The sequence below is a fragment of the Xenopus tropicalis genome, chromosome 6 (assembly GCF_000004195.4).
Source record: "Xenopus tropicalis strain Nigerian chromosome 6, UCB_Xtro_10.0, whole genome shotgun sequence".
Taxonomy (NCBI): domain Eukaryota; kingdom Metazoa; phylum Chordata; class Amphibia; order Anura; family Pipidae; genus Xenopus; species Xenopus tropicalis.
In genome coordinates this window covers 28,620,429-28,640,178 of record NC_030682.2, presented here as the reverse complement: position 1 = coordinate 28,640,178, position 19,750 = coordinate 28,620,429, and the positions used below count along the sequence as shown (strand labels likewise).

At 39.0% G+C, this 19,750-nt stretch overlaps 1 protein-coding gene across 1 annotated transcript in view; it reads right to left on the bottom strand.

The window, feature by feature from the left end:
- The window catches only part of cubn (cubilin), a 116,709-nt gene extending 97,864 nt beyond the window's left edge, over nucleotides 1-18,845 (bottom strand). Inside the window, exons 1-15 of the mRNA XM_012965626.2 lie at nucleotides 18,648-18,845; nucleotides 18,295-18,424; nucleotides 15,767-15,862; nucleotides 13,169-13,207; nucleotides 12,293-12,394; nucleotides 11,123-11,226; nucleotides 10,561-10,687; nucleotides 10,185-10,353; nucleotides 8,134-8,265; nucleotides 7,159-7,254; nucleotides 5,958-6,079; nucleotides 5,404-5,590; nucleotides 2,154-2,272; nucleotides 1,381-1,615; nucleotides 819-1,000 (exon numbers count right to left, since the gene is read on the bottom strand). Coding sequence (XP_012821080.2) covers nucleotides 819-1,000; nucleotides 1,381-1,615; nucleotides 2,154-2,272; nucleotides 5,404-5,590; nucleotides 5,958-6,079; nucleotides 7,159-7,254; nucleotides 8,134-8,265; nucleotides 10,185-10,353; nucleotides 10,561-10,687; nucleotides 11,123-11,226; nucleotides 12,293-12,394; nucleotides 13,169-13,207; nucleotides 15,767-15,862; nucleotides 18,295-18,424; nucleotides 18,648-18,766 — 1,959 coding nt within the window. The 5' untranslated portion in view covers nucleotides 18,767-18,845. The remainder of the gene's footprint in view (nucleotides 1-818; nucleotides 1,001-1,380; nucleotides 1,616-2,153; nucleotides 2,273-5,403; nucleotides 5,591-5,957; nucleotides 6,080-7,158; nucleotides 7,255-8,133; nucleotides 8,266-10,184; nucleotides 10,354-10,560; nucleotides 10,688-11,122; nucleotides 11,227-12,292; nucleotides 12,395-13,168; nucleotides 13,208-15,766; nucleotides 15,863-18,294; nucleotides 18,425-18,647) is intronic.
- Nucleotides 18,846-19,750: the final 905 nt, after the last annotated feature.

Genomic DNA, 19,750 nt, shown 5'->3' with positions numbered 1-19,750 from the left:
TTTAAGCAAGCATTTTTGCTGGGGTTGGGGTTTTATAGTTTATCTATACCACAGAATTACAACAACACAGGAAAAAAGTTACATTTGACTGCTTAAAATAGTCATGAAAGACAAATAGCACATTTTGGAAAACTGCACCTGTTTTCATATATGTGCCGACTCATTAAACAACTTCCTTAGTGTCAGGAAAGTTTTGCTGAGAGTCAGGAAAGTGGTAATACCAGTGATAAAATGTCAACTGCTGGGAATACCTCAGGAATCCCCAGTTTAACTTTAATAAGTATAACCATGCACAAATATAAGTGCACAATAGAAGAAACTCTTAGATTGTAAGCTCTCACAGCCCTCCCACTATTGACCTTTTAATTATCTATAGAATTTATGCCACAAAGAATGCCACTTATATGGACAAATAACTTGGAGTTAGGGAGTGACAGAGGATGCAGGCCTTAATGGGACCCCCCATGACCCATATAAACATTTTTCAATTATTTTTGCAATTTATTTGGATGGAATAGTTGGATTGTTAAATCAGTTTTGGCAGTGCTTACCAAAGCCAGGTTTGTTTCTGTGTTACTGGATGTATATTGACACAGCCCAGCATGAATGCATAGCCCTTGCCTGTATAGGACATGTCAATGTGATAGATTGAACATACCTTGATGATGTTATGCGCAGATTGCAGCTTTTTATAGATGCTGTTTATAGTAACAGTAATATTCTGTTAGCCAGCAATAAAGTCAGCCCTATGAGAATGCTGCAAAATTCTTCCAATGATATGTTAGTTCTAACTTCCCTTTAAGCACAACTATACTTACCTCCAGATAATCTTTTCCACAGTTCTCATGATCCTCCAGGCTCAGTGTACCAAAGGCAAAAGTAATGTAAAGGCCAGGGTTTGTGGAGATGGTCCAGTAACAGTCACGATTGGGGGGATAGTTCCCAGGGTATCCAGGGGACATAATTGATCCATGAGTTTCCATCAGTTCACCTCCACATTCTAAAAAGAAAAGTAAAATCTGTATGTTTTTGATAAACAAGTTACATTTCTATTGACATGATGGGGTCATGAAAGCATATATATTGATTTTGCCACCTTAGTTTATGCATTTGCCACTGTTTTTATAGCAACAGTTTATCACTGCTCTGGTGGCTTTTGTAATTGGAACTATTGCTATTCTTTATTTCTATCCTGCCTGCATGTTTACACGGTGCTTGACAGAGATTCTAGGTTGTGTTCTCTATGCAGTGTTCTGGTTGGAACTAAATTCAGGAGGCAAGTGCTGCAAGTAAGTAGTACTAACTGCTGATTTACCATGACACCCAATAGAATATCTGTAGGTCATACGATTTTCTTTTCTGCAACATTCCACATTATACCTGGTTGGCGAGACTCCCATGAAATCCGGAAACCACCAGCACTGGAGATATGGTCAGAGTGGAACCAAAAAAATAAAGAATTATGGGAACTGGAGATCTCCTGGGGTACGCCGGTGCCACAGTATTTGCCTAATATAAAACTTGAAATTGAGTCTCCGTCATGGACCTGAAGGAATTCAGTTCTGCAAGGGGTGCTTTGCTCCAGATGGAAATTTGTGAAAGTAATATGTAGAATCTACAAACAGAGAACAGATGCATTCTTTTTAAAAATATATCATACTGCTTGTCTCAGAGAACCATTCAACAGCTATTGGTTATTATGACCCCAAGTGCTGCTGTATATCAAAGATCCGCCAACCCATTGCATATTTCCCACTTGTTTATAAAAATGCAAAGATAAAAAACCTAGTACTAAACTAAAATTGTATGGCGTGATACTGCTACTACATTAAATTCCATGCCTTAGTATGAATTCTAGTGATAAGTACTAATGTGATTAGTGTTTGCAACATACACATTCTGGGTCTGCTAATGCATTGCATGCATACAACTGATATGAGATATGATTATCGGTTACTCTCTCATGAAAGTGTTTGTATCTGTATGACATGCATACATATCCCAAGTTTAATGAAGCTGTCACTAAAGTTTAGCTTGAAGCAAGGCTTGACAGTACCTTCCTTCAATCACCTCATCAGTATTTAATTATTACCCTTTCACTGAACTAAGCTTTTCTGCCATTACCCTATCACAATAATCCATGGTGCTCTTACCTTTCTTGGTTCAGTCTTGATTACCCACATACAGCTCAGCATATGGCCATGCTGGTCAGTGCCTGGATTGTTAGGATAACCAAAGGTCCCGGTTAAACCGGTTAAAACACCTCCACACTCTAAGAAGAGAAAGAATAATGTATTGCCTTTCAGCTAATAATATATATCCCATCTAAAACAAGCTGCAGATATATTACTCATGCAAACATTACATTTAAAATTATAACTTGTGAGACACCAGTGCACAAATTAATGAACAACGTCTTCAGTTAGAAACTATGGGGCAGATTCATCAAAGTACGAGTTTGAATCCTGAAATGGGTAAAATTCAGATTAGATATGATCATTTCTGATGATTTCAAATGTCACGAAAATGCTTATGAAAAAATCGTATTAGTCACTGTAATATTGTATTGGTGATCCGAACGTCATGAAATTATCGTATCCGAACAATCGTAAACGGCGGGAAAACCTTTCCGACTTTGATCCTTCAGTACATGATTTTGGAAGCCTCCCATAGGACTCAATGGCACCCTGCAGCTCCAACCCGGCCCAAGGAAAGTCTCCCATAGGGCTCAATGGCACTCTGCAGCTCCAACCCGGCCCAAGGAAAGCCTCCCATAGGGCTCAATGGCACTCTGCAGCTCCAACCTGGCCCAAGGAAAGTCTCCCATAGGGCTCAATGGCACTCTGCAGCTCCAACCTGGCCCAAGGAAAGTCTCCCATAGGGCTCAATGGCACTCTGCAGCTCCAACCCGGCCCAAGGAAAGTCTCCCATAGGGCTCAATGGCACTCTGCAGCTCCAACCTGGCCCAAGGAAAGTCTCCCATAGGGCTCAATGGCACTCTGCAGCTCCAACCTGGCCCAAGGAAAGCCTCCCATAGGGCTCAATGGCACTCTGCAGCTCCAACCTGGCCCAAGGAAAGTCTCCCATAGGGCTCAATGGCACTCTGCAGCTCCAACCTGGCCCAAGGAAAGTCTCCCATAGGGCTCAATGGCACTCTGCAGCTCCAACCCGGCCCAAGGAAAGTCTCCCATAGGGCTCAATGGCACTCTGCAGCTCCAACCTGGCCCAAGGAAAGCCTCCCATATGAATCAATGGCACTCTGCAGCTCCAACCTGGTCCAAGTTACGATACCGAAGCTAGAATGAATCCGAAACTTTGGTACTCGTTGCGACAAATTCGAGTTTGTCATGTAAAATTTGTTGCAAACTATGAAAAACGAAAAACCGCCCCCCCAGAAAATACGCACAGTTCTATAAATTAGAAAAAAATAAAAAAAATTTGTGTTCGGAAGCAATCGTTCTTTGATAAATTTGCCCCTAAAAGTGGTAGCTACATCACAAATGAAGGTGACAAATAAATTGTCAACAATAGTTTACAGACTCCAGCCAATGGTAGATGCGATGCTCCAATGGCCACCTTACAACAGACACTCCTGAGCTATATTCTTTTTAATTCAGATAAATCTGGATGGCTGCATGCAAAGCACATGTGGCAATTCAATGTATTTGCTACAGAAAGCACTTTGAACACTGTGGGAGGAAAACGCTATATAAATCATTCCCTTTTTTGAGGAGGAGTTGACCAAGAGGATAAGTGTTTAGCATTTGGTGTGGGATATGGGTATTTCCAGCTGGTAACAAATTGCTACATCTGACATTTCCCTGATGATAAAGACAGTTTACTTTTTCTAGTCACTAAAATAAATACTGTCACTTCTAAACTTCTAAACATGCTTTGGGCTTTGTACAGGTATGGGATCCATTATCCGGAAACCCGTTATCTAGCTCTAAATTATGGGAAGGCTATCTTCCATAGACTCCATTTTAATCAAATAATTCAACATTTTTTTACATTACTGCTTTTTCTCTGTAGTAATAAAACAGTAACTTGTACCGATCCCAACTAAGACGTAATTAATCCTTATTGGGGGCTAAACAATCCTATTGGGTTTATTAAATGTTTAAATGATTTTTAGTAGACTTAAAGCATGGTGATCCAAATTATGGAAAGAACCCCCATGCTCAGAAAACCCCAGGTCCCAAGCATGCTGGATAATGGGTCCCATACCTGTAGTAGATCAGGCTATCTGTTCAGAAGACTAGACGTTTTGACAGACATTTGCCTATCTCAGCTGAGCACAGATCACAGCTTATGTATTAAAGAAACTCCAGCCCCCATTACACTACAGAACAGAAAGCAAACTCTGCACGAGTTTGTAATAATTTGTTATTCTTTTACAACCCCCTAATATTTTTAAATCGAGAATCCATTGTTACCATAAGTTTGGATTTTTCAGTATATCTTTAAAGTCACTGGTTCAGAGAGAATATTAAGCTGCATGGTTCAATCAAATGAATTCCATTGAATCTGTCGCTAAGAAGCCTGGATTAGATCCCTGCCTCATGGACAATAAAAAATCAGACAGTAACTCTTAGTAGGAATAAAAGGCATCACTAGAAATGACTGGGCCGCACAGCCAAGGTAATTTAGCCCATAATCTCTGTAAAGACATTTTTCATAAGCACATACTGAAACTTCTTCAGTCAGTGTCCTACTTGGCATGAATGTGTGAAGAATGTGTGAATTTCCAGTCAATGTCTTTATAAAAGAGACACTAATAGTGGGGGATATTATTAAGTGACCGTCCAACACCAAAAACCTTTAATTGGAATGGAGAGCTGGGTGCTAATAAATACATAAAAACCTATATAAGAATTTGCCAACCGTTGGCGCAATACCCTTGGGTACATTAGATGTAGCAGGGCCACTGGCATTTCTTTATATAACAGCAGATTAGCATGATGTGATGTATGTGGCAGCTAGTTTGTTTAGAATGGAGTTTATGAATGAATGAACAATCTGACAATAGTCATGCACTAGTATAAAGTCTGACTTTGGTTTTGGAACCATGAAACTTCACTCGCGGTTACAGAAAAACAAGTTACCCATAACCACCAATCAAATGTTTTTCGTCCATATCTAACTGATCTTTAAAAGCTAACAGGCCCCATAAATAATTGAATGCTGTGCAACCAACAGGTTGGTTTTGGCTTGATTACATCAAAGCTGGTTTCAAACGAACCTGCACAATAAACAATTCTAGGCATTCACCCCAGCAAAATTGATTTAAAAAAGATTTAAAATAAATACACAATGAATAGTTATATCAGACTGTAACCAAAGATTTTTTAAGAGAGTACAGAAAATATCTTTGGAAATAATTTTATATACAGACAAGCCTACCTTGCTTGGGAGATTCACAATTGAATCCAGTCCAGCCATTGGGACAGTTACAGGTGTAGCTATTAATTCCATCAGTACAATTCCCTCTATTCTGGCAGGGCCTGCTAGAACATTCATCAATATTTTCTGTACAGTTGGTTCCTGTCCATCCGGGATTGCATCTGCATTCATATCCTGAGACTGTAGGCTGTATAATGAAAAGCAGTATGGGATGAAGGGGCAACATATATGTAGAAGAGTAAAGAGTACCTCTACTTGATCCTAACTAAGAAATAATAAATCTGTATTGGAGGCAAAACAATCCTACTGGGTTTATTTCATGATTTTCAATAGATTTAAAGTACAGTGATCCAGATTACAAAAGGATCACTTATATGGAAAACCCCAGGTCTCAAGCATTCTAAATAACAGGTCCCATACCTGTATTAGTAGATTAATGCTTAAATGTAGCATATCCTAAGAATATCTACTGCAGCATTTTTTTGCAGTGGTTGGATAAAAACGTGTAATTGGAAATGAAAACATGCTAAGTGCCTGCTGATAATATAATATACCTTGCACTGCCCATTTACACAAGGATTGTGTTTCTCGCAGATGTCACTGAGAGCCAAGCAGCCACTTGGGCCATATCCGTTTCCAGCGTAGCCAGGTGGGCAGACACAAATTGGCAAAATTGCTGTAAAAAAAGGGGGGGGGGGGGTTAAAAGTTCTAATAAAATTTATTAATGTGGCAGAAAAAAATGTTGTTTTGTTAGATGGCCTTTGCAGATAGACTGAAATATATATGTTTTATATAGGCTACAACAGGTGATATGTTTATTAAAGAATAAAAGAAAACATGGTAGCCCACCCCCCTCCCCCCGCACGCGCATGCGCATTAGTGCTTCAATTTAAACTCACATATGAAGCAGTGGGAGAGGTCCCCATTGCTCTGTATATAAGCAAAATTGCCCTACATTTGTGCCTCCCTAGGCCTGGGCCTCTGTGGCCTCGCCACAAATCTGGGCCTGGTCGGGGTAGCAGGCAGGGGTGTCACATGGGGCAGAGAAATTGGTGGAGTGGGTGGAAAAATGGACGGAGTATAGGCAAGTCTGGCCTTATAAGGGGTAATCCTTACATTAATTCTGGCCCCTGCCTTAGCTGGTGATTTACTGGCTGGGCTAGTCAAATACCCACCAGTGGTAACCCATATTTTCAGAGCATGGAAACCCAAAAGTTCTCACCAGGACTTAGAAGGTACTGCAAAATCAGTCAGGGTTTCCCAGCAGAACAGATATTAAATAATCTGTATGCCTGTGTGAAGTAATTCCTGTCAGGCAGATGGGCCATATTTCTATATAGTCATCTGATATTTTTCGAAAAATTAAAAAAAACAAAATCCAGTAGCAGAGGGTGGGTACCCCAGGATTCCACAATCGGCACATGTGCAAGTCTGTGCATGCAACAAAAGGCAAAAAGAAGGGGGTGCGGTCCACTATCAGTGGCATCACTGGACCAGGCTGGCAGACTACATGTATAAAGTTTATAACTTTTCTTGCAAATAACCCTATCCACCCTTAGAGCTGTGATTGTGGTACAGAAAAGTTAATTAGGAAGGGTTTTGCAGAACAGTCTGCCATAACTCTGGGTGGAGGCACACCAATGTATACTATACTAGCTCTTTCATACATCAGAGAGAGAGAACTCCTGAAGCTTCAAAGAGGGGGATCAGTGCACGATGGTATCAGAAGAAAGCTACACTATATAATAACTTACCTTCGCCAGGCGCACATGATGCCAAGGGATGGCACCCGCCATTGTTCACAGAGCAGGAGTCTGTTTGAGTACATGTGTGCCCATCTCCTTCATATCCTAGGAAAAAATGCATTTCATATTCTGAATCGCATAGATATGACATAATACACAAAAACCATAAATACATTTTTTTTTTAAAAATCCTTCGAATGGTGCTTAGTGTTATCACAAGTTGTAATTACTACATTGTGGTCAAAGAGTTTTATGAACTCTTTAAAGCACTTGGCTTGCCTTTATGTGGTCATAAAACATCTTATAATTCATATGGTGCAATGTAATAAAAGGTGCAATGTTTGCACTAGACCTAGTAATCAAAAGACTGTAGCATCTGATTGGTTCCTATGTGCTCTTTAGCACCCTTTACTACATTATCCCACAAAAATACTGCATTTCACATGTTGTGGTCATTACTGTCTTGTAATGAACAAGTGATTAGCTCTGCTCAGCAGGGAGCCTTTCCATCAGTGTTGTAGTGTTCCCCCAGGCTCCCTCCATAATTACTCCATTGCTTTCCATAATAGCCTTAAGGCAGCCATAAATGAACCTATCCAGTCTGCTGTTTTAATCTATTCCATTCCACGAAGAATGAATGGTGCTGCCATTCTGGTACTGATTATGCCATATATAACTGTTCTCAAGTCCAAAGTCTTTCAATATACAAAAAATGAGAGGGAAAACTCATAATTCAAAACATCACTATGATCATCTGAACAATCATAAAAGCAAAAACAGAGGTATTCCAATTGTCACTGTCATTGCCAGAAGACACCATCAGAAATTCACTAGGGCACAACAATCACAGACAAAACATACTACCTTTTGGCAATTTGCAAAGAGTTATAGGAAAGTAAAAAAGTGGCACTTAGCACTAATGAATGGCATAAATTGTACTTTATGTTTCGACCAAAAAGCCTTACAAATAGAAAAATTATTTACCTGGTGGGCATGGCCCACAGTGATAGGATCCCATGGTGTTCAGGCATTTTACTGCTGGAGCCACGGAGCAGCCACCATTCTCTGTTTCGCATTCATTAATATCCTGACAGCTGTAGCCATTTCCTTGCCAGCCTTTGTGTGGGCACAGTTAAGAGATTGTGTAAGTGCTGTCATAAAGTAGTACAAACATGGCACTTGCACTAGGCAGATTTGATAAGTTTTATTGTTCACTCTGAAGCAAGAAATGATCTGTGTTTATATGAACCCTTTTTGAGAAAAAGAGGCTTCAAAATACATTTTTTTTATCTGTTACTTCCTGCAGTGATCAGTGATCCAATACCAGTACAGGCAGGGCCCCCAACCTTTTCTACCCAGGAGCAACATTTAAATATTAAAAAAATTGCGGAGCAACGCCAGCATTAAAAAAAGGCTGTGACTGGTTATTTAGTAGCCCGTAGCCCACTATGGACTGGCTAACTATAGGAGGCTCTGTTTGAGGTCTTTATGCCTCCAAAACTTGCCTCAGAAATTCAAAAATATACATTTGCTCTGAGGCCACTGGGAGCAACATCAAAGGGGTTGGTAAGCGACATGTTGCTTGTGAGCCAATGGTTGGGGATCACTTCCAGTACAGGGGTGCTTTAAGGGTTATTTATTTAATTAGCTTGGTGATGTTGCTCAGACCCACCTGACCTTAGTGTAGTAAAGTGACGGTAGGGTTAAGAACTGCAGGATCTGGCAGGAATATCTTGAAATATGTAGAACAGAGGAGAGCTCTCTTTAGGCAGAATAACTGCTGTTATTAAGCTTTACTTCAAAAAGGGCACACAAGGCCGAAACATGTCATGTAAGGTTGTCTGCAATAAAGCTTAATAACAGCAGTTATTCTGCCTAAAGAGTGCTCTCCTCTATTCTACATATTTTGGGATTTCACTAAGGGATAGCGGTATACCTGTAAAAGGGACATTGCACTATTCTTGTTGATGACTCTTCAAAAATGAGTCTGCCTCCTCCCTATCGCTGAGGTCCCCAACTTTTTTTACCCATGAGCCACATTCATGGGTAACAAGCATTAAAAAAAGTTCTTGGGGGTGCCAAATATGGGCTGTGATTTGGTAGCACCTATGTGGGCTGGCAGCCTACAGGAGGCTCTGTTTGGCAGTAATCATGTTTATATGCAACTAATACTTGCCCCAAGTATTAGTTGCCACTGGGAGCAACATCCAAGGTGTCAGTAAACAATATTGGCTCTTGAGCCACCAGTTTGGGATCACTGTCCTATTGTATGTCCACAATGGTCTCCATGTAACATGAATCTAAAATAATTCCAAAACTAACCTTTCAGCATACATATTTGTCATGCCGGGCTTTAAAGGGGTAACTCTGGTTTCTATGATGCTTTTAAAGAACTGCTGCAAAATTCATTTTTAAAGGTAGTCTCAAGGAAATGGGTGATCTTTATAGTGTTTTCATGTTTGAAAAGTAACTCCAAGTTGCAGTAACAGTACAGTTCCACCTGTTCTATGCACCTTAGATACCAGATCATCAACCTAAAACCAGACATCAATAGAATATGCTGAGTGGATTAATCGTAAGTACAATCTGTAACAGAGTTGATTAATAATCAACCGTGCAGCAGCAGTTTATTCACTTCTTCAACAGATGTAACCTCAGTTTCCGCTAATGTTTTGCCTAATCCGTAAGTATATCTTGCCAGGAACCCAAAGCACAGTGAGCATTTGAGGTGTCCCTACCACCAAACAGATGGTCTAAACAAGACCAGAAAGGTGGAGAACAGGCATCCATTATACCAAACATGGGCTGTTATATTAAGTATATACAGTATGTACAATATTTTTTAATACTTATTTATCAGGTTTTAGTTCTCCTTTTAATCTTAAATGCTTGTTTATGAACATAAAGGAAACTTGATATATAGGGTGCTACCTAAATGCAATTAAGAAGGTACTTGCCCCCCTACATACTCCTTACAGGCTTACTGAATAAAATATGCTAGCCATATATGATTACACAGTGAATAAGGCAATTACCTGTTGGACAAGGGCCACAAGTGAATGATCCCATAGTGTTAATACACTGAACTGGAGGGTTTTGGGAACAGGGAGGGTTGGGGAGGGCACATTCATCTACATCTGCAGTACAGGCCGAACTTCCTGGAGGCGACATCCACCCCACATCACAGACACAGCTGTATTTAGGCTGCCAATAGAAATGCCAATTTGATACACACAGACTAGAAAAACATGTTTTTAAAGGGCAAAGCAACAATAGGTTCTTTTGAGGGAAACCATGCCATGTAGAGAAAAATGAAGATTGCTTTCAAAACGGAACTTAATAATACATACTTGAGCAATAAATATGAATATTATAAATAGGCATTTAATCATATTACAGTACTTTTCTTACCTGATTGGCCTGCTCTCTGTCTAAGTCTATACAGATTCCATGTATACAGATGTCCACAGGGTTTGTTCTACAGTCATCAAACCTCATGGTACACAGTGGACCATACCATTCAGGTGGGCAGGAACAACTACAAAATAACACAGCAAGTACAATGGATTTAATGAAATACCAATTGACCTAAATATGCAGTTTTATGTCTTATTTTCAAGTGATAAATACTTGAAAATATACATGAAGAATAACACCTCAATACTAAATCATAATTCATTATGAGGAGACTATTTAGATTACCCCTAGCATAAAAGGAAGATCATAAAAGGCCTATGGGAGGTGTTCAGTAAAACTCACTGGATGAAAGGAAAATGGGAATAATGCAAAGGAAATAGTCACATATAATGTTGTGAATACTATGTTACATTATAGCAATATTACTGGCAAAATGGGTAGCTTTGTTCTAGTGCATTGTGATCACTGCTCCGAATTGTGCCAAATGGGTTACTCTATTATACAGTTGCTACTTTGCATTCAGCAGAGAAACCAAGTGTTTTATGGAAGAATATACCTGTAACTTCCAGGAGTATTCTGACATAAACCTCCATTCTGACAGCCCAGTGCAGTGCCCCCGTAACGCTGGCATTCATTAACGTCCTCAGCACAGGTTGGTCCCTTGAAAATATTTTTGCAAGATAAAATAATACAGGAGTTATATAATGGCCCAGGGAGGCACAATATAGACAGCAGCCCAAGCAATCCGGAGAGTCACACAGACATAGAAGATCCAATGATGGAACTAATTTTTGTTAAGTGTTTGCCATACAGATCATTTCTTCACATAGTGTGGGGAATAGGGGTCCCGAAAATGCCTGCTGACACTACTGTATACATTCATATATACAGTTTTGGAATGTACATAATATGCTTGGAGCAAAATGTCAGAATTAGATATCTAGACATTCAAGTTTGGAATAAGAACTGGCCATTTTTAGTATTATAGTATCAAGTATGTGCAAAACTATATAAACTGTTAATTTAATGAAAAAAACTGCCCTGAATTGGCACAATTGTAATTGTTTATTTTGCATTGACCCATGCTGACTTTGTGAATTTGGTAACTTACGGCCTAGAATCTGCTACTTGGCCTATTATTTATTAACGTATTGGCTTATTGAACATTAACTTTACTGATTAAATGATGTATACGTTAACCAAAAAGCAGACTTTTATAGAACCAGATATTTTCCAATGTTATGCTTTAATGGAAGAAATGAGGTGTCACAGTCAACATGGGCAGTCTTTCATTATTGCAACAATACTCAATCTAGTACATATACTACTGAGAGTGATTGTAAATATCCACTTATTGATTAGTTAGCAAACATTAAGCAAACAGTACAAATGTAGTTTTATTGTCATTAATTTAATCAGTAGTGGGAGTTATATGTTCTTTTGTCCAATTTCATAATTGGAAGCCAGCTAACTAGGAATTCTATTTGCCTTGCTGATCAGCATGGAGATATTGGCTGAATTGAAAGGGCATATATCTTTTTTCTAGGTAACATTTCAAAATTCTGATTGCTTTGATGCCTAAAGCTGTAGGTGTCACTCCAAATGGTTTTATATCTGCATAATAGCCAGTATAATTGAGTGGCAGTTGATTTTTTCCAGCATTGCTGTGTTATCTCCAAATGACCTATCAAAGTACAAGATACTGTAATTACCGTTTGTTACTTACCTGCCACTGATCTGGACACAGGCAGAAAAAAGAATCTAAAAGATTTAAACACGTTCCAGCATTCTGGCATGGATTGCTGTTGCACGCTTTTCTGCTGAGCGCCTGTAAATATAATCATATAATAAAAGGATTATACCAAAAGGCAAAAATAAACAAAAATGTGTGCAATTCCAGATCTGGAAGACTTCTACATTAGGAATTTATGTAAAAAATTTGGAAAATCAGAAGATTTGTTTAAGGAACACAGACCTGTAGCTGCAATGGGCCTTTGGGGTTCTATGGGGAGGGGAATTCATTTTTTACCATAAAAATAAGACCCTACGCACAATGTTATGTAGTGGAAGAGGAAAAAGGGGGACAGATTAAGGGGCAGATTTACTAATCCATGAATGCGAATCCCGAATGGGAAAAAATCGGATTGGAAACAAACATTTTGCGACTTTTTCGTATTTTTTGCGATTTTTTTCGTCGCCATCGTGACTTTTTCGTGAATTGTCCCGACTTTTTCGTAGCCGTTACGACTTGCGCGAATTGTCGCACCTTTTTCGTATTGAGCGCTAGTAAATGGCGGGCAAACCTTTCCGATTTTTTCGCACCGGGTACGAAAAAGTCGCGAAATTCGCATGAGTCGTAATGGCTATGAAAAAGTCGCGACAACTTCTGAAAAAGTCGCGACGCGACGAAATAATTCGCAAAATACCGATCATTACGAAAAAAGCACATTTGAATGCTTTCGATCCGTTCGTGGATTAGTAAATCGGCCCCTAATAAGAGTATGAGGGTGTTTGAGAAGCAAGCAGCCTCTAATAGAATATATCACTATGTCATTAACAATCAACAAACAGATGCTTAATGACCCCATAATAAATCTCTTACCTGCTGTAAGCTTTCAAATTTTACCTCAATATCTGTTAACTGTAAAAAAAAGATATAATACAATCAATATCTGTGGCAGGGCAATGATTTGTGTTTTGCTGCATTATAATGAACCCCATGCTGTAAATTATAAGGAAATCAGAAACAACCATTTAAAGAACCATATAAAGCAAAAAGTAGCAGGCCATGTTCTCTTATACAGCTCATATAATTCTTTTTTTTTTAATTAATAGATTTTTCTTTATACAGGTCATAAAACTCTAAGGGGTGCATTTTTCTCCATTTGTATGTATATGGGTTGCTGTAGAGGCAGTAATGGACAGATTGGGCCATAGTGCTGGTTTGATTTACATTTCTGCAAACTGTTATGTCAATTAATTATAACTGATCAATGTAATTCCTGTCAAACAATTGACCGGCATTATTTGAGTATCATTTACTATACTACTATCATTTACTATAAAATAAAATTTACTACTCCCTCCGAAAAAGGGCCATGCCTACAACACCAAGCCAGGACACACCTAATTACTGTATGTCTGGACAAAACCCCTATTCATCCAAAATCCTGTCCAATTTTCAACTTAGTTCCACAACTTTTATTACATTGGCACCATGAGGAATTATCTGAAAAAACACATTGGTTATGGTCTGGTGCCAGGTATTTTGTTATGAGTGCAACCTTACTATGGAGACTTTTTATAGCTAGCTGGTACTTTCACCTCATTTATTCTAAATAACAATAATTTGTCAGTATGGTATTTAGCATGTAAAGATCTTGTTGGAATTGTGGCACAGAAGTAAGCAGCAGTTGTCACAGGAACATATTGGCTTGTAATTAGGTATTTGCTAACTGCTGATTGGTTAATATGGGTTACTGCAACTGGGAAAACCCCAAAACAGCTGACAATTCTTCCCTATTCTATATCCGTGAACTGTGCTATTTTAAACTCACTAAGGCTTATTATGGAATGTTTTGTCGCCTATGAGGAAACTTTGGGCAACTTTGGAAAACGAAGTGCAGCGTATGTTTTGCCACTGGCGATTCACCTTATTGCTGATGGGAAAGCTCATGGGGATATTTGTGACTCATGGTAGCACAGATTAAGCGCAGGCGACAAATCTCTTGGAGTGCCATAACGGGGGCTACTACTTGTCGCACAATGTCTAATTTAATGTAAGTTTCATATCCCCAGGACTATAAAGATGTGACAAGAGAGAGTGTATACTTTATGACCATTGGAGGTTGTATGAATATCTACCTTCTTTATAATCTTGAAGAATGTAGGAGAAAATTCATATGTTACAGCGATTTAAGACAGAATAAGAAAATATGAATCGCGGGTGGGAAGTCGCATGACTTACCACATATGTACCATATAAAAGAAAATCGGACACAATACAGAGCATTAGACATACTGTTCTTCTAGAAAGCAATATACTGTATCATGGAAAACCAATGAACCTTTCCTAATGGAACGCTATAATATAGAAGCATTTTTACCTGACAAAGATTTACTTAAATTTTGAAAATATTATGGCTACTTATTGCTAATTTCCTGGTGCACATGGTTCTGTCCTGTTCCTTCCAGTCACATGATTCTAGCTCACTTTTAAGCTGACCCTGCACAGACTGGCTTTGGTTGCCAGAAAACACCACACTGTTGTAAAGGTGTTGCAATTACTTAGCAAAGAGAGACTTGGGTTTCTGCACTATGATTTAAAACTATAGTGCTCATTTATCAACTGCAACTGCCATTGTGTACATGCAAAAACTGCTGGACTTGTTGGGCAAATTGATGACATTCATTAAAGGTATTTGCATCCAAAGCTGCTCCTGCTTTGCTACCAAGTAAATCTATTCAGATGAATTGCTTGCAGTGCACTCTGATGAATGGGACACCTGGTCCTAAAGCCACCTCAAAGGTGGCACTCGCTCCAGGGATCCCACTGTATCAAAACAATTAACAAACTTGCGGCTAGCTAATAATTTTTTAAGCAAATGCCAGAAATTACTTTTAAGTGCAATTGTATCCCATTTACTTCAGAGGGCAATTGGAATTATTTTAACATATTGACCAAAATTGCCTCAAGAGCATCTAGCCTTAGTGCAGTGATCCCCAACCAGTGGCTCGGGGGTAACATGTTGCTCCCCAACCCCTTGGATGTTGCTCTCAGTTCCCCCAAACCAGGGAGTTATTTTTGAATTCCTGACTTGGGGGCAAGTTTTGGTTAAATAAAAACAAGATTTACTACCAAATAAAGTTCCTGTAAGCTGAGTGTGCATAGAGGCTGCCTAATAGCCAATCACAGCCCTTATTTGGCACCTCCATGAACTTTTATGGTGCTTGTGTTGTTCTCCAAGTCTTTTTACATTTGACTGTGGCTCACGAGTAAAAAGGTTGGAGACCCCTGCCTTAGTGGATGCAATGATGCTAGAATTATGGGAAACAAAAATTGTGATTTACAGCTGAAATAGCACTTTCACACTGCACTTGCACTTGTAAAGGGTTCCTCTAAGTTCCTATTTTTTACTGTTCCTTTGCCAGCTTCACAACATGATTCGGGACTATTCATAAAAAACCATAAAAGACCTACCTTAGTGTTAAGCTGGGCAACTTGATTTGTTATTGTCTGGTTGGTGCCCGCAGAGCTTGCTTTAAGTTCTGCAATTTCCTCTTTATTTTTGTGTATCTGGAGGGTATAAAAACAAAAATAACATAAATATTATAGTAGCTGTAATACTGAGGGGCACATTTACACTCCTACCAAAAATTATCCACCAGCATATCAACATGAAATGACCTCTAGGTGCAAATCTAAAGTTAGTGTCAGAAAGTTAAGCAATAAAAAGTTACAATTAAACTTTAGCCTGACAGAGCAGCAGTATTGCGGTTGCTGGAGTCAGTCACCCTAACAACCATATTGCATTTTAACTTGCACGATACAAGAGACAAAAGAGGAAAACAAAAATTATACATTAAAAAATGAAGACCAACTGGAAAGTCGCTAGGAAGGGACCATTCTGCAACATAATGAATGCAAAAAATAACTACCACTTTAAGCTTTCTTACTGCCAATATCAAAGATAATGGAGAGAGCACTGCCCTTTTCTCTATTATCTAACTCCAGAATGGATGCCTACAGAGCAGCAGTTCTCAACCTGGGGGTCGAACAACCCTTTCACAGGGGAGCCTAAGATCATCGGAAAACACATATTTCCGATGGTCTTAGGAATAATTTTATGATTGGGGGTCACCACAACACGAGGAACTGTATTAAAGGGTCGCGGCGTTAGAAAGGTTGAGAACCACTGCTACAGAGACAACAACATGATTTTCCAAAAACGAAAATAAGCCACCACAACAGTTTAATCAATGTTCACACCAATGTTACATTTTTGCAGCATTGGCTGAACAGTCCCTAAGGTAAAGATCTAAGAAAGATCTATTTTTGGTGCCATGGAATTAGTGTTGCGGCCACTGGACATGTTGGTTCTATGGGACAAGTGATGGTGCCATGGAACTAGGGTTGCAGTCATCAGACATGTTGGTTCTATGGGACAAGTGATGGTGCCATGGAACTAGGGTTGCAGTCATCAGACATGTTGGTTCTATGGGACAAGTGATGGTGCCATGGAACTAGGGTTGCAGTCATCAGACATGTTGGTTCTATGGGACAAGTGATGGTGCCATGGGACTAGGGTTGCAGCCATCAGAAATGTTGGTTCTATGGGACAAATAATTGGTGCTGTGGGACTAGTGTTGGAGCCATGTGATTTATTAGAGCCATTGGACAAATGTTAAAGCCATGGGACATGTTGGTATCATGGGACAGGTTAACCCCTTGCTATTAACTGCAAATTAATGATGTGGAACCAACAAAACCTTGACAACAACCCACATGGGCTGCCCCAGCAGTATAAGGGAAAGGCAATACTATCAATATTAGCAAGGTACCTAGTGAAGAACCTACCTACTGAAAGGCAACCAAGTCCAAACTGTCATGCTTTATGTATAAATATAAACACACTGCACACCATTCTGTATCAATTTTTTACTTCATTTTTTTTACTTCATTTTTTACTTAATTTACTGTTGCTACCCATACTAATGTGCAATCCCAGTGTTATATTAAAGGAACAGTAACACCAAAAAATGAAAGTGTATAAAAATAATTCATATATTATATACTATTGCCCTGCACTGGTAAAAGTTATGTGTTTTCTTCATAAACACTACTACAGCTTATATAAATACCCTGCTGTGTATCCATGGGGGCAGCCATTTAAATTGAAAAAAGGAGAAAAGGCACAGGTTACTAAGCAGATAACAGATAAGTAGCATAGATTCCCATTGTATTCTACACAGTTTATCTGGTATCTTCTTATGTAACCTGTGCCTTTTCTCCTTCTTTCAATTTAAATGGCTGCCCCCATGGCTACACAGCAGCTATTTCTATTAACTATAGTAGTCTTTCTGAAGCAAACACACAACTTTTACCAGTGCAGGGCAACAGTACATTATATTTTAATTATTTTAAAACATTTTTATTTTTTAGTGTTACTGTTCCTTTAAAGGATGCAAAAACCTTTCCAACATATCCTTTAATACTGAACAAGGCAAAGTGTTTTAAGCCCCTCCCCCCTTGTGAAGAGCATGCATTTGAGGAAGCAAGGCTGCCCTGAAACGTTAAGCTTTATTCTGTATAAACCATACAATTGCGTTTACATGCCTTACTGTAGGGCAAAAACTCTCCTCCACAATTCAGAATGGAGCCTAGAGGACACCTTATACCTCTATCAGGTCTTTGTACCCATCTCTACCTCTGTCTAGTGACGATTTAGTTCAGCCGAATTATTTTTCTCCCAGTACTGCTGATATATATCCCCTTCCACCATAATACACAATTAGGACAGGATATCACATCTATAAATTGCATGGATGCATAGCACATCATACATTATGCAACAGCAACATGCTTGTAAACATATTCTAATATTGCTAGATTTAATGATATTCATCCAATGAAATGATAAAACTATTAGTCATACATACCCGCACATATCCATCAGTATGTGGCATAGGCCATTATCATATACTGATTTATCAAATCATACATCTTACCTGAGCCAGGAGTTCTGTCAGATCGTCCTCATTGATCTTTATCTTCCCATAAGGACCAGTCTTGAATTCAATATTTTTGGTCTGGCTTGTACAAAATATTAAATTTCCACTCTCTGTAGACATGCGAGGCCTTTTCCAAAAAAAATGGGGCACAATTAACATTCTTTTCATTTTGATTCATTCATTTTTTAATTCTGAACAAAAAAAAAATGGTACTTGCCAAAAGCTCCATACATTTTTATTTGCAACACTGAGCATACAGTACAATTTAATATCCACACTGCTTAGCCCTAATGTATTTTTATATAATATATGAGTGCTTATATTAGATACAGTATTAACTTTCCACTTACTGCTCATTGTAAATCTCTCTTTTCTGCCTGGTTTTTACTGGATCTCCAGACTCGCACATCAGAGCTAAAAGAATAAATAATATTCCTAAAAGCCACTGAGTGTAGCCCTGGGAGAGCATGGTGACTGCTAGTTCTCCAGAGCCACTGCTCCAAGCATTCCCTCCAGCTGTGAGTCTCCTTTCACAGATAATGGTACTTTGCCCTCAGTGACTTGCTCATTCCCACAAGGTATCATAACACGCCAGCTTTGCATTTATGTTAATTGTTGAACTCCTGTAATTGATCAGGACAAAGTGCTGATAAGTTACTTTTCAACAGGCTACTTGTGAATCGTTCATAGCTTACCCAGTAGCTTTCTGACCTTTGCCAAAGCAAAAAGATTCCAATCTGCACATTTGCTCCAGAATCGTATTTCCACTGTTCCACTCTGTGCTAGTGTAACAGTAATAGAACAATTAACTAGAGATAACCTCAACCCTTGTACCAGTGTTATGACTGGACAGCGAGCACTTAAACGGCTTATATATGTTTTTGTTATGGGTTTCACTATAGGCTCAGATGTACAGAAATTTGGATAGTGGCGATGAATGCGTATGCCCACTCATACAGTGTATGTCTGTTTGGTCTATGGGCCAATCAGCTACCTTACATAGAGGACCAGCCAGGGTATGGCTTTTTATGTAGCCATTGTTCCACTATAATCTGGCCACGTGCCTTTTATTAGATCCCATTACGTGGTAAGTTAGGTTGAAAAAAGACACATGTCCATCAAGTTCAAGCTTTTATGTCTATATATATTCTGCTTAACTGCTAGTTAATCCAGAGGAAGACAAAAAAAACGTTCTGAAAGCCTTTCCAATTTTTCTCAGAGGGAGAAGAAATTCCTTCCTGACTCCAAGATGGCAGTCGGACCAGTCCCTGGATCAATTTGTATTTAGAGCAATCTCCCATAACCCTGTATTTCCTCACTTGCTAAAAAGCCATCCAACCCCTTGAACTAAGCTCATAAATGTAACTCTCTCAACCTCTTCAATAAAGAAATCCAGATCCTACCTTTTTGAGCACTAGAACAGGCCAATGCCCAAACTTTGTGCACTTAACCC